This window comes from Scyliorhinus torazame, chromosome 30 (assembly GCF_047496885.1).
Source record: "Scyliorhinus torazame isolate Kashiwa2021f chromosome 30, sScyTor2.1, whole genome shotgun sequence".
Lineage (NCBI taxonomy): Eukaryota > Metazoa > Chordata > Chondrichthyes > Carcharhiniformes > Scyliorhinidae > Scyliorhinus > Scyliorhinus torazame.
Window position 1 is genome coordinate 35365683 of NC_092736.1, and position 18462 is coordinate 35384144.

Here is an 18462-nt window from a genome sequence, read left to right on the forward strand (position 1 = left end):
AGGTGTTTAGGGTAATTTCCAAGGTGGTGCGTGTGAAACTGGACCCGGGTCTCTAGGAGGCCATATTCGGGGTGTCGGACCAGCCAGGGTTGGAAACGGGAGCGGAGGCAGATATCATAGCTTTCGCCTCTAGGGGAGCATTTCGGTAACAGTGACCACAATTCAGTAAGTTTTAAAGTACTGGTGGACAAGGATAAGAGTGGTCCTAGGATGAATGTGCTAAATTGGGGAAGGCTAATTATAACAATATTAGGCGGGAACTGAAGAGCATAGATTGGGGGCGGATGTTTGAGGGCAAATCAACATCTGACATGTGGGAGGCTTTCAAGTGGCAGTTGAAAGGAATTCAGGACCGGCACGTTCCTGTGAGGAAGAAGGATAAATACGGCAATTTTCGGGAACCTTGGATAACGAGAGATATTGTAGGCCTCGTCAAAAAGAAAAAGGAGGCATTTGTCAGGGCTAAAAGGCTGGGAACAGACGAAGCCTGCGTGGAATATAAGGAAGGTAGGAAGGAACTTAAGCAAGGAGTCAGGAGGGCTAGAAGGAGTTACGAAAAGTCATTGCCAAATAGGGTTAAGGAAAATCCCAAGGCTTTTTACACGTACATAAAAAGCAAGAGGGTAGCCAGGGAAAGGGTTGGCCCACTGAAGGATAGGCAAGGGAATCTATGTGTGGAGCCAGAGGAAATGGGTGAGGTACTAAATGAATACTTTGCATCAGTATTCACCAAAGAGAAGAAATTGGTAGATGTTGAGTCTGGAGAAGGGCGTGTAGATAGCCTGGGTCACATTAGAGATCCAAAAAGACGAGGTGTTGGGTGTCTTAAAAAATATTACGGTAGGTAAGTCCCCAGGGCCTGATGGGATCTACCCCAGAATACTGAAGGAGGCTGGAGAGGAAATTGCTGAGGCCTTGACAGAAATCTTTGGATCCTCACTGTCTTCAGGCGATGTCCCGGAGGACTGGAGAATAGCCAATGTTGTTCCTCTGTTTAAGAAGGGTAGCAAGGATAATCCAGGGAACTACAGGCCGGTGAGCCTTACTTCAGTGGTAGGGAAATTACTGGAGAGAATTCTTCGAGACAGGATCTACTCCCATTTGGAAGCAATTTGTGAGAGACAGCATGGTTTTGTGAAGGGGAGGTCATGTCTCACTAACTTGATAGAGTTTTTCGAGGAGGTCACTAAGATGATTGATGCAGGTAGGGCAGTGGATGTTGTCTATATGGACTTCAGTAAGGCCTTTGACAATGGTAGACTAGTACAAAAGGTGAAGTCACACAGGATCAGGGGTGAGCTGGCAAAGTGGATACAGAACTGGCTAGGTCATAGAAGGCAGAGAGTAGCAATGGAAGGATGCTTTTCTAATTGGAGGGCTGTGACCAGTGGTGTTCCACAGGGATCAGTGCTGGGACCTTTGCTGTTTGTAGTATATATAAATGATTTGGAGGAAAATGTAACTGGTCTGATTAGTAAGTTTGCAGACGACACAAAAGTTGGTGGAATTGCGGATAGCGATGAGGACTGTCAGAGGATACAGCAGGATTTAGATTGTTTGGAGACTTGGGCGGAGAGATGGCAGATGGAGTTTAATCCGGACAAATGTGAGGTAATGCATTTTGGAAGGTCTAATGCAGGTAGGGAATATACAGTGAATGGTAGAACCCTCAAGAGTATTGAAAGTCAGAGAGATCTAGGTGTACAGGTCCACAGGTCACTGAAAGGGGCAACACAGGTGGAGAAGGTAGTCAAGAAGGCATACGGCATGCTTGCCTTCATTGGCCGGGGAATTGAGTATAAGAATTGGCAAGTCATGTTGCAGCTGTATAGAACCTTAGTTAGGCCACACTTGGAGTATAGTGTTCAATTCTGGTCGCCACACTACCAGAAGGATGTGGAGGCTTTAGAGAGGGTGCGGAAGAGATTTACCAGAATGTTGCCTGGTATGAGGAGCGGTTGAATAAACTCTGTTTGTTCTCACTGGAACGAAGGAGTTTGAGGGAAGACCTGATAGAGGTCTACAAAATTATGAGGGGCATAGACAGAGTGGATAGTCAGAGGCTTTTCCCCAGGGTAGAAGGGTCAATTACTAGGGGGCACATAGGTTTAAGGTGAGAGGGGCAAGGTTTAGAGTAGATGTACGAGGCAAGTTTTTTACGCAGAGGGTAGTGGGTGCCTGGAACTCACTACCGGAGGAGGTGGTGGAAGCAGGGACGATAGTGACATTTAAGGGGCATCTTGACAAATATATGAATAGGATGGGAATAGAGGGATACGTACCCAGGAAGTGTAGAAGATTGTAGTTTAGTCGGGCAGCATGGTCGGCACGGGCTTGGAGGGCCGAAGGGCCTGTTCCTGTGCTGTACATTTCTTTGTTCTTTGTTCTTGTTCTTTGAAGGCGGATCCTGCTGGGATGGAGAGCAGCCTCTCCACCCAGTGCCCTGGTGTGGCGGGGGGACCTGTTGGAATACTTGACCCTTGAGCAGGTTAAGTTCAAACTGAGGGGAAGCTCGAAGGGGTTCTACAAGTCATGGGCACTATTATGCACTTTCAAGAACTGGATAACACCGAACATTACTTTGGGGGGGGGGGGGTCTGTGTAGATTATGGTGACTATGGGTAATCCCTGATTCCTTTTTGTCATTTGTTTATGTAAACATGTGGGCTGAGGTTTGGGGGTTGGTGGGAGGATGGGATCGTTATTATGGGGATTGACATATCTTGCTGACTATTGTTTATTGTTGATGGGTGTAAATGTGGGAGAAAATGTTTTAAAAAGGCAATTCGTAGACAATTCGAAGCTTTCAAAGAATTACAGACATTATCTTTTTGCTTAGGCAGACAGCTCAAAAGTAACTTTTAAAAGGTCAAAGTCTGGAAATGAAACATGGAGAGAGAGAGAGAGAGAGAGAGAGAGTTAATCTTCAGCTAAACTCAAACTCAAAGTCAAAAATACACCAACAGACAGAATCAAAAACAGAACCCCCAAAATTAAAGAAAACAAAACTAACAGAATTAAAGACAGACAATTAAGGACAGACTGACTAAACTAACAGAAAGACTATTAAGGACAAAACTACATCACTGACACAGGCTAACACCCCGGAAAAGACAACCAAAAACAAACTAAAATGGCAGGCAGTAACTTTTCAGTTATACACTTTCATATCTGTCTTAAGTCATCTAATCACACCCCAATATAATCCGAATTGGTTTGGGTTGGACTCAAACACATTTGATTTGATGGCAAGCCGTCCATCTTCAATGTGCAACATTATTTTGTAATTGTTTCATGTCTGACAATTTGTGCATGTTATGGAATGTGATATTCTGCTTAATCTTTACCAACAAAAACTGGTCTTCTGCTGACTTAGCTGTTATCTGCATTGTGCCTTCATGTTGCTATGGTGCCTGCTTCGTCCTTGATCTGATTACTGGTACAGCTTGAAAAAAAAAATGAAAATCGCTTCTTGTCACAAGTAGGCTTCAAATGAAGTTACTGTGAAAAGCCCCTAGTCACCACATTCCGGCGCCTGTTCGGGTAGGCTGTTTTAATGTCACACTGACTTTGAAAATATGCATTTGCCAGAACAACGGACCTCAGTAAAGGTGAATTATGCTGTATAAATGGGTATTTAAAACTGGGGCTTAATATTTATGCTTAAACAGCTATCTTTTACCTATACTAGTTGTATTCGAAATACCTGGCTTCTACAAGATAGAGAGAGATAGATAGATAGAGAGAGAGAGAGAGAGAGATAGAGAGAGAGAGAGAGAGAGAGAGAGAGACAGAGAGAGAGAGAGAGACAGAGAGAGAGAGAGAGACAGAGAGAGAGAGAGAGAGAGAGAGAGAGACAGAGACAGAGAGAGAGACAGAGAGAGAGACAGAGACAGAGACAGAGACAGAGACAGAGACAGAGACAGAGAGAGAGAGACAGAGAGAGAGAGAGAGAGAGAGGAGAGAGAGACAGAGAGAGAGACAGAGAGAGAGACAGAGAGAGAGAGAGAGAGAGAGAGAGAGAGAGACAGAGAGAGAGACAGAGAGAGAGACAGAGACAGAGACAGAGACAGAGACAGAGACAGAGACAGAGACAGAGACAGAGACAGAGACAGAGACAGAGACAGAGACAGAGACAGAGACAGAGACAGAGACAGAGACAGAGAGAGAGAGAGATTGAGAGAGATAGATCATAATATGGTAGAATTCAGACTGCAATTTGAAAGAAAGAAGGTAGAATCAGATGTAAAGGTGTTACAGTTAAATAAAGGTCACTACAGGGGCATGAGGGAGGAACTGACGAAAATTGACTGGGAGCAGAGCCTAGTGGGAAAGACAGTAGAACAGCAATGGCAGGAGTTTATCATAGAATTTACAGTGCAGAAGGAGGCCATTCGGCCCATCGAGTCTGCACCGGCTCCTGGAAAGAACACCCTACCTAAGGTCAACACCTCCCCCCTATCCCCACAACCTCACCCAACACTAAGGGCAATTTTGGACACGAAGGACAATTTATCACGGCCAATCCACCGAACCTGCACTTCTTTGGACTGTGGGAGGAACCCGGAGCACCTGCAGAATACCCACGCACACACGGGGAGGATGTGTAGACTCCGCACAGTAATTGAGGACACAGTACAGAGGTTCATCCCAAAGAAAAGAAAGGTTATCAGAGGGGGGATTAGGCAGCCATGGCTGACAAAGGAAGTTAGGGAATGCATCAAAGCAAAAGAGAAAGCCTATAATGTGGCAAAGAGTAGTGGGAAGTCAGAAGATTGGGAAGGCTACAAAAATAAACAGAGGATAACAAAGAGAGAGATAAGGAAAGAGAGGATCAAATATGAAGGTAGGCTAGCCAGTAACATTAGGAATGATAGTAAAAGTTTCTTTAAATATATTAAAAACAAACGGGAGGCAAAAGTTGACATTGGGCCACTCCAAAATGATGCTGGTAATCTAGTGATGGGAGACAAGGAAATAGCTGAGGAACTAAATAAGTACTTTGCGCCAGTCTTCACAGCAGAAGACATTAGTAATATCCCAACAATTCCGGAGAGTCAGGGGGCAGAGTTGAATATGGTAGCCATCACAAAGGAGAAAGTGCTAGAGAAACTAAGAGGTCTAAAAATTGATAAATCTCCGGGCCCAGATGGGCTACATCCTAGAGTTCTAAAGGAGATAGCTGAAGAAATAGTGGGGGCATTAGTTATGATCTTTCAAAAGTCACTGGAGTCAGGGAAAGTCCCAGAGGATTGGAAAATCGCTGTTGTAACCCCCCTATTCAAGAAGGGAACAAGGAAAAAGATGGAAAATTATAGGCCAATTAGCCTAACCTCGGTTGTTGGCAAGATTCTAGAATCCATTGTTTAGGATGAGATTTCTAAATTCTTGCAAGTGCAGGGTCGGATTAGGACAAGTCAGCATGGATTTAGTAAGGGGAGGTCGTGCCTGACAAACCTGTTAGAGTTCTTTGAAGAGATAACAAATAGGTTAGACCAAGGACAGCCAATGGATGTCATCTATCTTGACTTCCAAAAGGCCTTTGATAAGGTGCCTCACGGGAGATTGCGGAGTAAAATAAGGGCCCATGGTATTCGAGGCAAGGTACTAACATGGATTGACGATTGGCTGTCAGGCAGAACCAGACCAGCCTGGTGGAGGAAGTAAGAAAAGACCTTCAACGGTGGGGCTCACTCCCACTCTCCCTGGCGGTAAGAGTGCAGACGATCAAGATGAACAAACTGCCAAGGTTCCTCTTCCTGTTTAGATCCATCCCGATCTTCATCCCAAAGGCCTTTTCCCAAAACATAGACAGGCTAATCATGGTGTTTGTGTGTGGGGGGGGGGGGGGCAAGAACCCGAGAATTCCCAAACCGACACTGCAAACAGGGAAAGTCAGAGGGGGCCTGGCTCTACCAAACCGACAATACCACCACTGGGCAGCAACGGCAGAAAAAGTGAGGGGATGGGTACAAGAACCCAACACAGATTGGGTACAAACGGAGGAGGCATCCTGTAAACAATGAACAAACAACAAAGAAATGTACAGCACAGGAACAGGCCCTTCGGCCCTCCAAGCCCGTGCCGACCATGCTGCCCGACTAAACTACAATCTTCTACACTTCCTGGGTCCGTAACACTCAATTCCCATCCTATTCATGTATTTGTCAAGCTGCCCCTTAGATGTCACTATCGTCCCTGCTTCCACCACCTGCTCCGGTAGCGAGTTCCAGGCACCCACTCCGCTCTGCGTAAAAAAACTTGCCTCGTACATCTACTCTAAACCTTGCCCCTCTCACCTTAAACCTATGCCCCATAGTAATCGACCCCTCTACCCTGGGAAAAAGCCTCTGACTATCCACTCTGTCTATGCCCCTCAGAATTTTGAAGACCGCTATCAGGTCGCCCCTCAACCTCCTTCGCTCCAGTGAGAACAAACAGAGTTTATTCAACCGCTCCTCATAGCTAATGCCCTCCATACCAGGCAACATTCTGGTAAATCTCTTCTGCACCCTCTCTAAAGTCTCCACATCCTTCTGGCAGTGTGGCGACCAGAATTAAACACTATACTCCAAGTGTGGCCTAACTAAGGTTCTATACAGCTGCAACATGACTTGCCAATTCTTATACTCAATGCCCCGGCCAATGAAGGCAAGCATGCCGTATGCCTTCTTGACTACCTTCTCCACCTGTGTTGCCCCTTTCAGTGACCTGTACTCTTAGATCTCTTTGACTTTCAATACTCTTGATGGTTCTACCATTCACTGTATATTCCCTACCTGCATCAGACCGTCCAAAATGCATTACTTCACATTTGTCCGGATTAAACTCCATCTACCATCTCTCCGCCCAAGTCTCCAAACAATCTAAATCCTGCTGTATCCTCATCGCTATTCGCAATTCCACCAACCTTGCGGTCGTCTGCAAACTTACTAATCAGACCAGTTACATTTTCCTCCAAATCATTTATATATACTACAAACAGCAAAGGTCCCAGCACTGATCCCTGTGGAACACCACTGGTCACAGCCCTCCAATTAGAAAAGCATCCTTCCATTGCTACTCTCTGCCTTCTATGGCCTAGCCAGTTCTGTATCCACCTTGCCAGTTCACCCCTGATCCCATGTGACTTCACCTTTTGTACTAGTCTACCATGAGGGACCTTGTCAAAGGCCTTACTGAAGTCCATGTAGACAACATCCACTGCCCTACCTGCATCAATCATCTTTGTGACCTCCTCTTCACAAAACCATACTGCCTCTCACTAATACGTCCATTTGCTTCCAAATGGGAGTAGATCCTGTCTCGAAGAATTTTCTCCAGTAATTTCCCAACCACTGACGTAAGGCTCACCGGCCTGTAGTTCCCTGGATTATCCTTGCTACCCTTCTTAAACAGAGGAACAACATTGGCTATTCTCCAGTCCTCCGGGACATCACCTGAAGGCAGTGAGGATCCAAAGATTTCTGTCAAGGCCTCAGCAATTTCCTCTCCAGCCTCCTTCAGTATTCTGGGGGAGATCCCATCAGGCCCTGGGGACTTATCTACCTTAATATTTTTTAAGACACCCAACACCTCGTCTTTTTGGATCTCAATGTGACCCAGGCTATCTACACACCCTTCTCCAGACTCAACATCTACCAATTCCTTCTCTTTGGTGAATACTGATGCAAAGTATTCATTTAGTACCTCGCCCATTTCCTCTGGCTCCACACATAGATTCCCTTGCCTATCCTTCAGTGGGCCAACCCTTTCCCTGGCTACCCTCTTGCTTTTTATGTATGTGTAAAAAGCCTTGGGATTTTCCTTCACCCTATTTGCCAATGACTTTTCGTGACCCCTTCTAGCCCTCCTGACTCCTTGCTTAAGTTCATAGAAAAACATAGAAAATACAGCACAGAACAGGCCTTTCGGCCCACGATGCTGTGCCGAACCTTTGTCCTAGATTAATCATAGATTATCATTGAATTTACAGTGCAGAAGGAGGCCATTCGGCCCAGAGTCTGCGCCGGCTCTTGGAAAGAGCACCCCACCCAAACTCAACACCTCCACCCAACACCAAGGGCAATTTTGGACACTAAGGGCAATTTATCATGGCCAATCCACCTACCCTGCACATCTTTGGACTGTGGGAGGAAACCGGAACACCCGGAGGAAACCCACGCAGACACGGGGAGGACGTGCATACTCCGCACAGACAGTGACCCAAGCCGGAATCGAACCTGGGACCCTGGAGCTGCGAAGCAATTGTGCTATCCACAATGCTACCATGCTGCCCTTTAAAACAAATAAATCTACACTATATCATTTTACCGTAATCCATGTACCTATCCAATAGCTGCTTGAAGGTCCCTAATGTTTCCGATTCAACTACTTCCACAGGCAGTGCATTCCATGCCCCCACTACTCTCTGGGTAAAGAACCTACCTCTGATATCCCTCCTATGTCTTCCACCTTTCACCTTAAATTTATGTCCCCTTGTAATGGTTTGTTCCACCCGGGGAAAAAGTCTCTGACTGTCTATCTATTCCCCTGATCATCTTATAAACCTCTATCAAGTCGCCCCTCGTCCTTCTCCGTTGTAATGAGAAAAGGCCTAGCACCCTCAACCTTTCCTCGTAAGACCTACTCTCCATTCCAGGTAACATCCTGGTGAATCTTCTTTGCACCTTTTCCAAAGGTTCCACATCCTTCCTAAAATGAGGTGACCAGAACTGTACACAGTACTCCAAATGTGGCCTTAGCAAAGTTTTGTACAGCTGCATCATCACCTCACGGCTCTTAAATTCAATCCCTCTGTTAATGAACGCGAGCCTTCTTCACAGCTCTATCCACTTGAGTGGCAACTTTCAAAGATGTATGAACATAGACCCCAAGATCTCTCTGCTCCTCCACATTGCCAAAAACTCTACCGTTAACCCTGTATTCCGCATTCATATTTGTCCTTCCAAAATGGACAACCTCACACTTTTCAGGGTTAAACTCCATCTGCCACTTCTCAGCCCAGCTCTGCATCCTATCTATGTCTCTTTGCAGCCGACAACAGCCATCCTTACTATCCACAACTCCATCAATCTTCGTATCGTCTGCAAATTTACTGACCCACCCTTCAACTCCCTCATCCAAGTCATTAATGAAAATCACAAACAGCAGAGAACCCAGAACTGATCCCTGTGGTACGCCACTGGTAACTGGGATCCAGGCTGAATATTTGCCATCCACCACCACTCTCTGACTTCTATCGGTTAGCCAGTTCGTTATCCAACTGGCCAAATTTCTCACTATCCAATGCCTCCTTACTTTCTTCATAAGCCTACCATGGGGAACTTTATCAAATGCCTTACTAAAATCCATGTACACTACATCCACTGCTTTACCTTCATCCACATGCTTGGTCACCTCCTCAAAGAATTCAATAAGATTTGTAAGGCAAGACCTACCCCTCACAAATCCGTGCTGACTATCCCTAATCAAGCAGTGTCTTTCCAGATGCTCTGAAATCCTATCCTTAGTACCCTTTCCATTACTTTGCCTACCACCGAAGTAAGACTAACTGGCCTGTAATTCCCACGGTTATCCCTAGTCCCTTTTTTGAACAGGGGCACGACATTCGCCACTCTCCAATCCCCTGGTACCACCCCTGTTGACAGTGAGGACGAAAAGATCATTGCCAACGGCTCTGCAATTTGATCTCTTGCTTCCCATAGAATCCTTGGATATATCCCGTCAGGCCCGGGGGACTTGTCTATCCTCAAGTTTTTCAAAATGCCCAACACATCTTCCTTCCTAACAAGTATTTCCTTGAGCTTACCAATCTGTTTCACACTGTCCTCTCCAACAATATCGCCCCTCTCATTTGTAAATACAGAAGAAAAGTACTCGTTCAAGACCTCTCCTATCTCTTCAGACTCAATACACAATCTCCCGTAACTGTCCTTGATCGGACCTACCCTCGCTCCTTCCTACTTTCCTGATATTCCACACAGGCTTCGTCTGTTCCCAGCCTTTTAGCCCTGACAAATGGCTCCTTCGTCCACATAACTACTGCACTTCTCCATTGGTCGTACGATCCCCTTTCAGAAAATAAGGGGGGGTAGTCATATCCAGCCATCTTTATGGGGGTTTTTTCTTCTTCTCACTCACTCCTTGGTTTGATCTGGAAAAGTTGTATCTTTCAACCCTTCACATTTGCACAGCAACCCTCCTCTGCTACCATTTGTTATACGTTTAGCTGCTGTTGTATAAAGAGTCAAAGGTTCTGCTCCTTTCCCACAAACACCATTAATTTACTTCAACAGACTCTGCACAAAACTCTAACATCACATCACCTGACACAAAGGCCACCTGAAGCCCCTTTACATATCAATGTCAATTATTGGATACTTAACATAGACCACTAATTAGAATGTCTCTTAACCCTAACCCATTAAATAACAAGATTATGGGTGTGCGGGGGAGTAACATCTGCTTCCTCAATACTACCTGTCCCTCTACATATCTTTGTATCATGTGCAAACTTAGCAACAGTGCCTTCAGTTCCTTCCTCCAGATCATTAGTGTATATTGTAAAAAGTTGTGGACCCAGCACAGACCCCTGAGGCACACCACTAGTCACCGGCTGCCATCCTGAAAAAGACCCCTTTATCCCCACTCTCAGCTTTCTGCCAGTCAGCCAATCCTCTATCCATGCCAGGATCTTACCCTGAACACCATGGACTTTGAACTTATTTAATAATCTACTATGCGGCACCTTGTCAAAGGCCTTCTGGAAATCGAAATAGATCCCGTCTACTGGTTCTCCTTTGTCTAACTTCCTTGTTACCTCCTCAAAGAACTCTTAACAGATTTGTCGGACATGTTCTCCCCTTGACAAAGCTGTGCTGACTCAGCTCTACTTTATCATACACTTCCAAGTACTCCGTGATCTCATTAACAATGGAGTCTAAAATCTTACCAATGACCGAAGTCAGGCTAATCGGCCTATAATTTCCCGTCTTCTGCCTCCCTCCCTTCTTATACAGTGGTGATACCTTGGCCATCTTCCAGTCTTCTGGGATCCTTCCTGCCTCCAGTGATTCCTGAAAGATCATCAATGAATCATAGAAATTTATAGTGGAGGCCATTCGGCCCATCGAGTCTGGACCGGCCCTTGGAAAGATCACCCCACTTAATCCCATGCCCTGTAACCCAGAAACCCTGCAACAATCCCAGTAACCCAGAAACCCCACCTAACCTTTCATAATCATAGACTATCATAAAATTTACAGTGAAGGAGGCCATTTGGCCCATCGAGTCTGCACCGGCTCTTGGAAAGAGCACCCTACCCAAGGTCCACACCTCCACCCTATCCCCATAACCCAATAACCCCACCCAACACTAAGGGCAATTTATCATGGCCAATCCTCCTAACCTGCACATCTTTGGACTGTGGGAGGAAACCGGAGCACCCGGAGGAAACCCACGCAGACACGGGGAGGATGTGCAGGCTCCGCACAGACAGTGACCCAAGCCGGGAATCGAACCTGGGATCCTGGAGCTGTGAAGCAATTGTGCTATCCGCAATGCTACCGTGCTGCCCTTTTGGATATTAAGGGGCAATTTAGCATGGCCAACCCACCTAACCTGCATATTTTTGGACTGTGGGAGGAAACCAGAGCACCCGAAGGAAACCCACACAGGCACATCAGCCATGGATGCCTTGTCCTCCTTGGGATGAATTTCTGCTGTGCCTCCCGAATAACCCGCAAAATCTCCTGCTATTGCTGCTCCACTGTCTTCTGTGCTCGGCTCCTTTTCCAATCAACTCTGGCCAGCTCCTCCCTCAAGTCTTTGTAGTTACCCTTATTTAATTGTAATACCGTTACATCTGATTGTAGCTTCTCCCTCTCAAACTGCAGGGTAAATTCCATCATATTGTTGTCACTGCTCCCTAAGGGTTCCTTCACCTTAAGTTCCCTAATCAAGTCTGCCTCATTACACATCACCAAATCCAGAATTGCCTGTTCCCCAGTAGGCTCTGTCACAAGCTGCTCCAAAAAACCATCTCTTCTACATTCCACAAATTTCTTTTCTTGGGATCCACGACCAACCTGATTTTCCCAGTCCACCTGCATATTGAAGTGCCCCATGATTATTGTGATATTGCCTTTTTTATATGCCTTTCCTGATTTATTTTCTGCCCCACATCCTGACTATTGCTAGGGGGCCTGTACATAATTCCCATCAGGGTCTTTTTACCTTTGTGATTCCTCAACTCTATCCACACTGATCCCATGCCTTCTGATCCTATATGGCTTCTTCCTACTGTTGTGGGCCAGGGTTTAGAAACTCCAAACTGTACTATAAAGTTCACCTGACCTATAACCTTTATGTTGAATTTGGCTGGGATGAGCACAAAAACCTTCACTGGACACTTTAAACAAAACAAGATTTATTCTAAGAACTTAGTTAACATAGAATTTACAGTGCAGAAGGAGGCCACTTGGCCCATCGAGTCTGTATCTGCACTTCCGAAGAGCACCGTGCTCAAGCCCACGTCTCTACCCTACCCCGGTAACACAGCAACCCCCATTTAACCTTTTTTGGACACTAAGGGCAATTTATCATGGCCAATCCACCTAACCTGCACATCTTTGGACTGTGGGAGAAAACCGGAGCACCCGGAGGAAACCCACGCAGGCACGGGGAGAACGTGGAGACTCCGCACAGACAATGACCCAGCCGGGAATCGAACCTGGGATCCTGGAGCTGTGAAGCAACTGTGCTAACCACTATGCTACTGTGCTGCCTTATATAAACATCAATGTACAACACTGAATGAATTTCCCCTTAGCTGTTCCAATTCAATAACAAAATTCAATAAACCAAAAAACACTTTGCAAGGGCGTGGCCCAGCACTCTGCATTCTCACTTGAATGAGACTAGCTTCCCCTGAGATTCTGATCCCGTCTCAAGCTCCTTCCGGAAAGCAAACTATATATATATTTTTTCAATTTAGAGTACACAATTATTTATTTTTTTCCAATTAAGGGGCAATTTAGCATAGACAATCCACCACCTGCACATATTTGGGTTCTGGAGGTGAAACCCACGCAGACACGGTGAGATTGTGCAAATTCCACACGGGCAGTGACCCAGAGCCGGGATTCGAACCCGGGCCCTCAGCGCCGCAGTCCCAGTGCTATCCACTGCGCCACCATGCTGCCCCGCAAACCATATCTTTGAAGTTACCAAAGCAGGTAGCCACAACAAAAGATTTTTTTTTTTACTGGAACAGATATGTAAAATGAAAATAGAGAGACACAGGCCAAAACACTTCTGTTGTCGGTCTTGAGTCCAAACTGAAACTGAAAAAAATCTCACAGCCACAGCCCAGCTCCACTCAGAAAATTACATCACTGAAGCCATGTGGTAAGACAAAAACCTTTCTTAAAGGGACACTCCCACAACACTATCAACATAATTTCAATCCTTACACTAACAATGCAACCCCACCTCCTCTGCCCATCTCCCTGTCCTTTCAATAGGACACATATCCTTGGATTATTAGATCCCAACCCTGATCCCCTTGCATAATTTACAATTACTCCTCAATCAGTACTGCTCAAGACAGTGAATCCAAAACCTTCAACTGCTATCTATATTCCCACTCAAACAACAAACTGCTCTCAATTCACTCTGAAACCATTGGCACTCAGGAATACTTGCATTACAGGGCAGCATGGTAGCATTGTGGATAGCACAATTGCTTCACAGCTCCAGGATCCCAGGTTCGATTCCGGCTTGGCTCAGTCTGTGCGGAGTCTGCACATCCTCCCCGTGTGTGCGTGGGTTTCCTGTGGGTGCTCCGGTTTCCTCCCACAGTCCAAAGAGGTGCATGTTAGGTGGATGTTAGGTGGATTGGCCATGATAAATTGCCTTTAGTGTCCAAAATTGCCCTTCGTGTTGGGTGGGGTTACTGGGTTATAACGATCGGGTGGAGGTGTTGACCTTGGGTAGGGTGCTCTTTCCAAGAGCCGGTGCAGACTCGATGGGCCGAATGGGCTCCTTCTGCACTGTAAATTCTATGATAATCTATGATACAGAGATGTTCTTTGAGAAAGAAAGAATATGGGGTAGCATGGTAGCGCATTGGGTAGCACTGCTGCCTCACGGCGCCGAGGTCCCAGGTTCGATCCCGGCCCTGGGTCACTGTCCGTGTAGTTTGCACATTCTCCCCATGTTTGCGTGGGTTTCGCCCCCACAACCCAAAGATGTGCAGGGTAGGTGGATTGGCCATGCTAAATTGGCCCTTAATTGGAAAAGTGATTTGGGTACTCTAAATTTTTTTATTTCTTTTTAAAAAGAAAGATATTTTGACACTGCTTTAAAGACAAGACCTGACTCCTGTCAAACCTATGCAGAAACTCTGGTTGTATTTCTTCAGAAGGTGTTTCTCATTATGTTTCAGCTCCGATAAGACCATAAGACAAAGGAGCAGAATTAGGCCACTCGGCCCATCGAGTCTGCTCCACCATTCAATCATGGCTTATATTTTCTCATCCCCATTCTCCTGCCTACTCCCCATAACCCTTAATCCCCTTTTTGACCAAAACCCATCTATCTCTGTTTCAAAGACACAGTGATTTTTAAAGACACTCAGTGACTCCCCTTGTTCTCAGACAAGTCTGCACTGCTTTAAAGACTGTTAATCTCTTCTAACTGAACTACAGTGAAAGCAAAACTGGTTCACCTCTGGTCACAGCTTCATTCCAATCACAACCAAACTGCTTTCTGCAAAATGCCTGTCGCCTTAGCTCCACCCAGTCACAACATCATCTTACCCAGCTGAACTTGAATTAAGTCCACAAGGAATCCCCTTAATCCAAACAAAATTGCATTAGCCCAAGCTTTTTACGATGGTTTAATTGCACCCCAGGCTCCAAAAATAGACTTGCCTTTCAAACTAGGATGTGTATTAAATCATGATTGCAGCAGCCGCGCACACTTTAACCCGGGCTCAGTGTTGTCATATATATTGACAATTTGGACTTCCGTAAGGGCACGAATGCAAAATTTGCAGACGACACAAAAATTGGCCAAGTGGGCATTTAGGGACGTGAAGCAGTAAAAGGGGACACGCAATAAACGGGAATATACTGAGAGATGTAGATGAAGTGAGGAGTGCAGGGATGAAATAAAACCATCATAACCGTCGTGGACTAATGCACAGGTCCCTAAAGGTGGCCGTTCAAGTCGGCAAGGTTGCAAAGAAGGCATATGGAATGCTCTCCTTCATTGACAGTGGAATAAAATACAAAAGCAGGGATATAATTATGGAATTGCGTGCAGTTCGGGTCACCACATTACAGGAAGGACGTCATTGCTCTGGAAATGTTGCAGAGGAGGTTTACAAGAATGTTGCCAGGGCTGGGGAATTGTAGCTATTGGATTTACCAATTATTTAGGAGTCCTTTAAGAAATAAACACATATTGGAGAATAAAATGATTCTTGGAAAATACTCAGTCTGCAAAAGTATAATCGACTTATAAAAAATGAGTGAACTATTTAACCTTGATCATGGCAGTCTACAGATACTAATAACGTTTCAAAAGATGTACTGTATAAGCCTGCTTAAAGAAGCACTATAATGGCACATTCAGCAGAATTACAACATATCTAATAACGTAGTAAGGCTAGGCTAGACAAGACACAAACACAAAGACTTTAACCATGAGAGAAAATATATGGGAAGCTGTGCTGTGTCAGGGAAATAATAATTAATTTGGAGTAAGTGATTAATGTCTATTTAACCAACCACCTGTTAAGCGATTGACGCCATTCTGAACAAATCAGGGGGTCTCAGTTGAGAATTAGAACCAATGAGAGTGAATAAGAGACTAAACCATAGATAAGGATTTCCTGAAGAATGTGATTGTATGATTGTTAGGAGAATTCTAGTCTTCCGGGATTCTTGAAGCATCTGTAGAAATTCTCTCTTTTGGAGTATTTTCTTTACCCTTTTTCTTATGTTGTTTTTAATATAAATTTAAAGTACCCAATTCATATGTTCCAATTAAGGGGCAATTTAGCGTGGCCAATCCACCTACCCTGCACATCTTTGGGTTGTGGCGGCGAAACCCACAGAAATACATGGAGAATGTGCAAACCCCACACCAGCAGTGGCCCGGGATGGAACCCGGCGCCGTGAGACAGCAGTATGATCGTGTTTTTAGATGGACTGCAGAAATTCGTTCCAGTCACCTCATACTGAGTCTATAAGAATATAAGAATATAAGAACTAGGAGCAGGAGTAGGCATCTGGCCCCTCGAGCATGCTCCACCATTCAATGAGATCATGGCTGATCTTTTGTGGACTCAGCTCCACTTTCCGGCCCGAACACCATAACATAGAACAATACAGCGCAGTACAGGCCCTTCGGCCCACGATGTTGCACCGAAACAAAGCCATCTAACCTACACTATGCCATTATCATCCATATGTTTATCCAATAAATTTTTAAATGCCCTCAATGTTGGCGAGTTCACTACTGTAGCAGGTAGTGCATTCCACGGCCTCACTACTCTTTGCGTAAAGAACCTACCTCTGACCTCTGTCCTATATCTATTACCCCTCAGTTTAAAGTTATGTCCCCTCGTGCCAGCCATTTTCATCCGCGGGAGAAGGCTCTCACTGTCCACCCTATCCAACCCCCTGATCATTTTGTATGCCTCTATTAAGTCTCCTCTTAACCTTCTCTCCAACGAAAACAACCTCAAGTCCATCAGCCTTTCCTCATAAGATTTTCCCTCCATACCAGGCAACATCCTGGTAAATCTCCTCTGCACCCGCTCCAAAGCCTCCACGTCCTTCCTATAATGCGGTGACCAGAACTGTACGTAATACTCACCGGTCTATAGTTGCCAGGCTTGTCTCTGCTCCCCTTTTTGAACAAAGGGACCACATTTGCTGTCCTCCAGTCCTCTGGCACTATTCCTGTAGCCAATGATGACATAAAAATCAAAGCCAAAGGTCCAGCAATCTCTTCCCTGGCCTCCCAGAGAATCCTAGGATAAATCCCATCAGGTCCCGGGGACTTATCTATTTTCAGCCTGTCCAGAATTGCCAACACCTCTTCCCTACGTACCTCAATGCCATCTATTCTATTAGCCTGGGGCTCAGCATTCTCCTCCACAACATTATCTTTTTCCTGAGTGAATACTGACGAAAAATATTCATTTAGTATCTCGCCTATCTCTTCAGACTCCACACACAATTTCCCATCCCTGTCCTTGACTGGTCCTAGTCTTTCCCTAGTCATTCGCTTATTCCTGACATACCTATAGAAAGCTTTTGGGTTTTCCTTGATCCTTCCTGCCAAATACTTCTCATGTCCCCTCCTTGCTCATCTAAGCTCTCTCTTTAGATCCTTCCTCGCTACCTTGTAACTATCCATCGCCCCAACTGAAACTTCACACCTCATCTTCACATAGGCCTCCTTCTTCCTCTTAACAAGAGATTCCACTTCCTTGGTAAACCACGGTTCCCTCGCTCGACGCCTTCCTCCCTGTCTGACCGGTACATACTTATCAAGAACACGCAGTAGCTGATCCTTGAACAAGCCCCACTTATCCAGTGTGCCCAACACTTGCAGCCTACTTCTCCACCTTATCCCCCCCAAGTCACGTCTAATAACCCTTGGTGTGTACCTGGATTGAGAGACTTGTCGCATTGAATTGCAGACGGTGACACAAAAGTAACAGAAAGTGAGGTTGATGGACGGTGAGTGCACACCCGTTGAGAGATCAATATTTAAAAATGGATTTTTCTACATCTTTTAAACTTGCACTTTGTATTGACAAATCAAAAGCACTCAATTCAGACAAAATCTAACTCAATGTTCAGAATGAAACAGCAACAGGTGACTGACGATATACACTCACCTGGTGGATCTGAAAGACTGAGACTAGAGAAGCATGGAGGTAGTCACTTTGAGGTTTCTTTGTGTAAAAGATCTGAATGGAATGTTGCCTCCCTTCAAGATACAAAACGGGTGCTCCGTTAAAGTACCGAGAGAAGAGGTCCACGTCCATCGTGGCAGACATGACAATTACCTTTCAAAAAGAAGAGAAAGAATCATTCAAACTGTTCTGACGACAGGGGGACCATTGTGCCAATAAAGAAGGGGTGACAACTGCACTCCAGTCAGACAAGTTAAGGTAACGGTAATCTGTAACCCAATGAGAAAAGCTGCCCCTTATGGAACAATTATGGGACAATTTTCCAGTCAGGTTATGCAGAAATTCGTGCACAGTGCAGGGAATCCACGTTACACTGTACATGACACTGGCCAATGGGCTTGGGGAGTCTATGCAGAGAAACAATTTTCACTTGCGGCCGACACCAGAACAAGACAGCCTAAATAGAAGATCAATTATAGAAATGATTTGGCAAAAACCAGTTGGGTCAGGTGTTTACTCCA

At 45.4% G+C, this 18462-nt stretch overlaps 1 protein-coding gene across 1 annotated transcript in view; it reads right to left on the reverse strand.

The window, feature by feature from the left end:
* dhx33 (DEAH (Asp-Glu-Ala-His) box polypeptide 33) overlaps positions 1-18462 on the reverse strand; it is a 159539-nt gene that overhangs the window by 100912 nt on the left and 40165 nt on the right. The window contains 1 exon segment of the mRNA XM_072492603.1: positions 17924-18094. Within this exon segment, the coding sequence (XP_072348704.1) occupies positions 17924-18094 (171 nt within the window).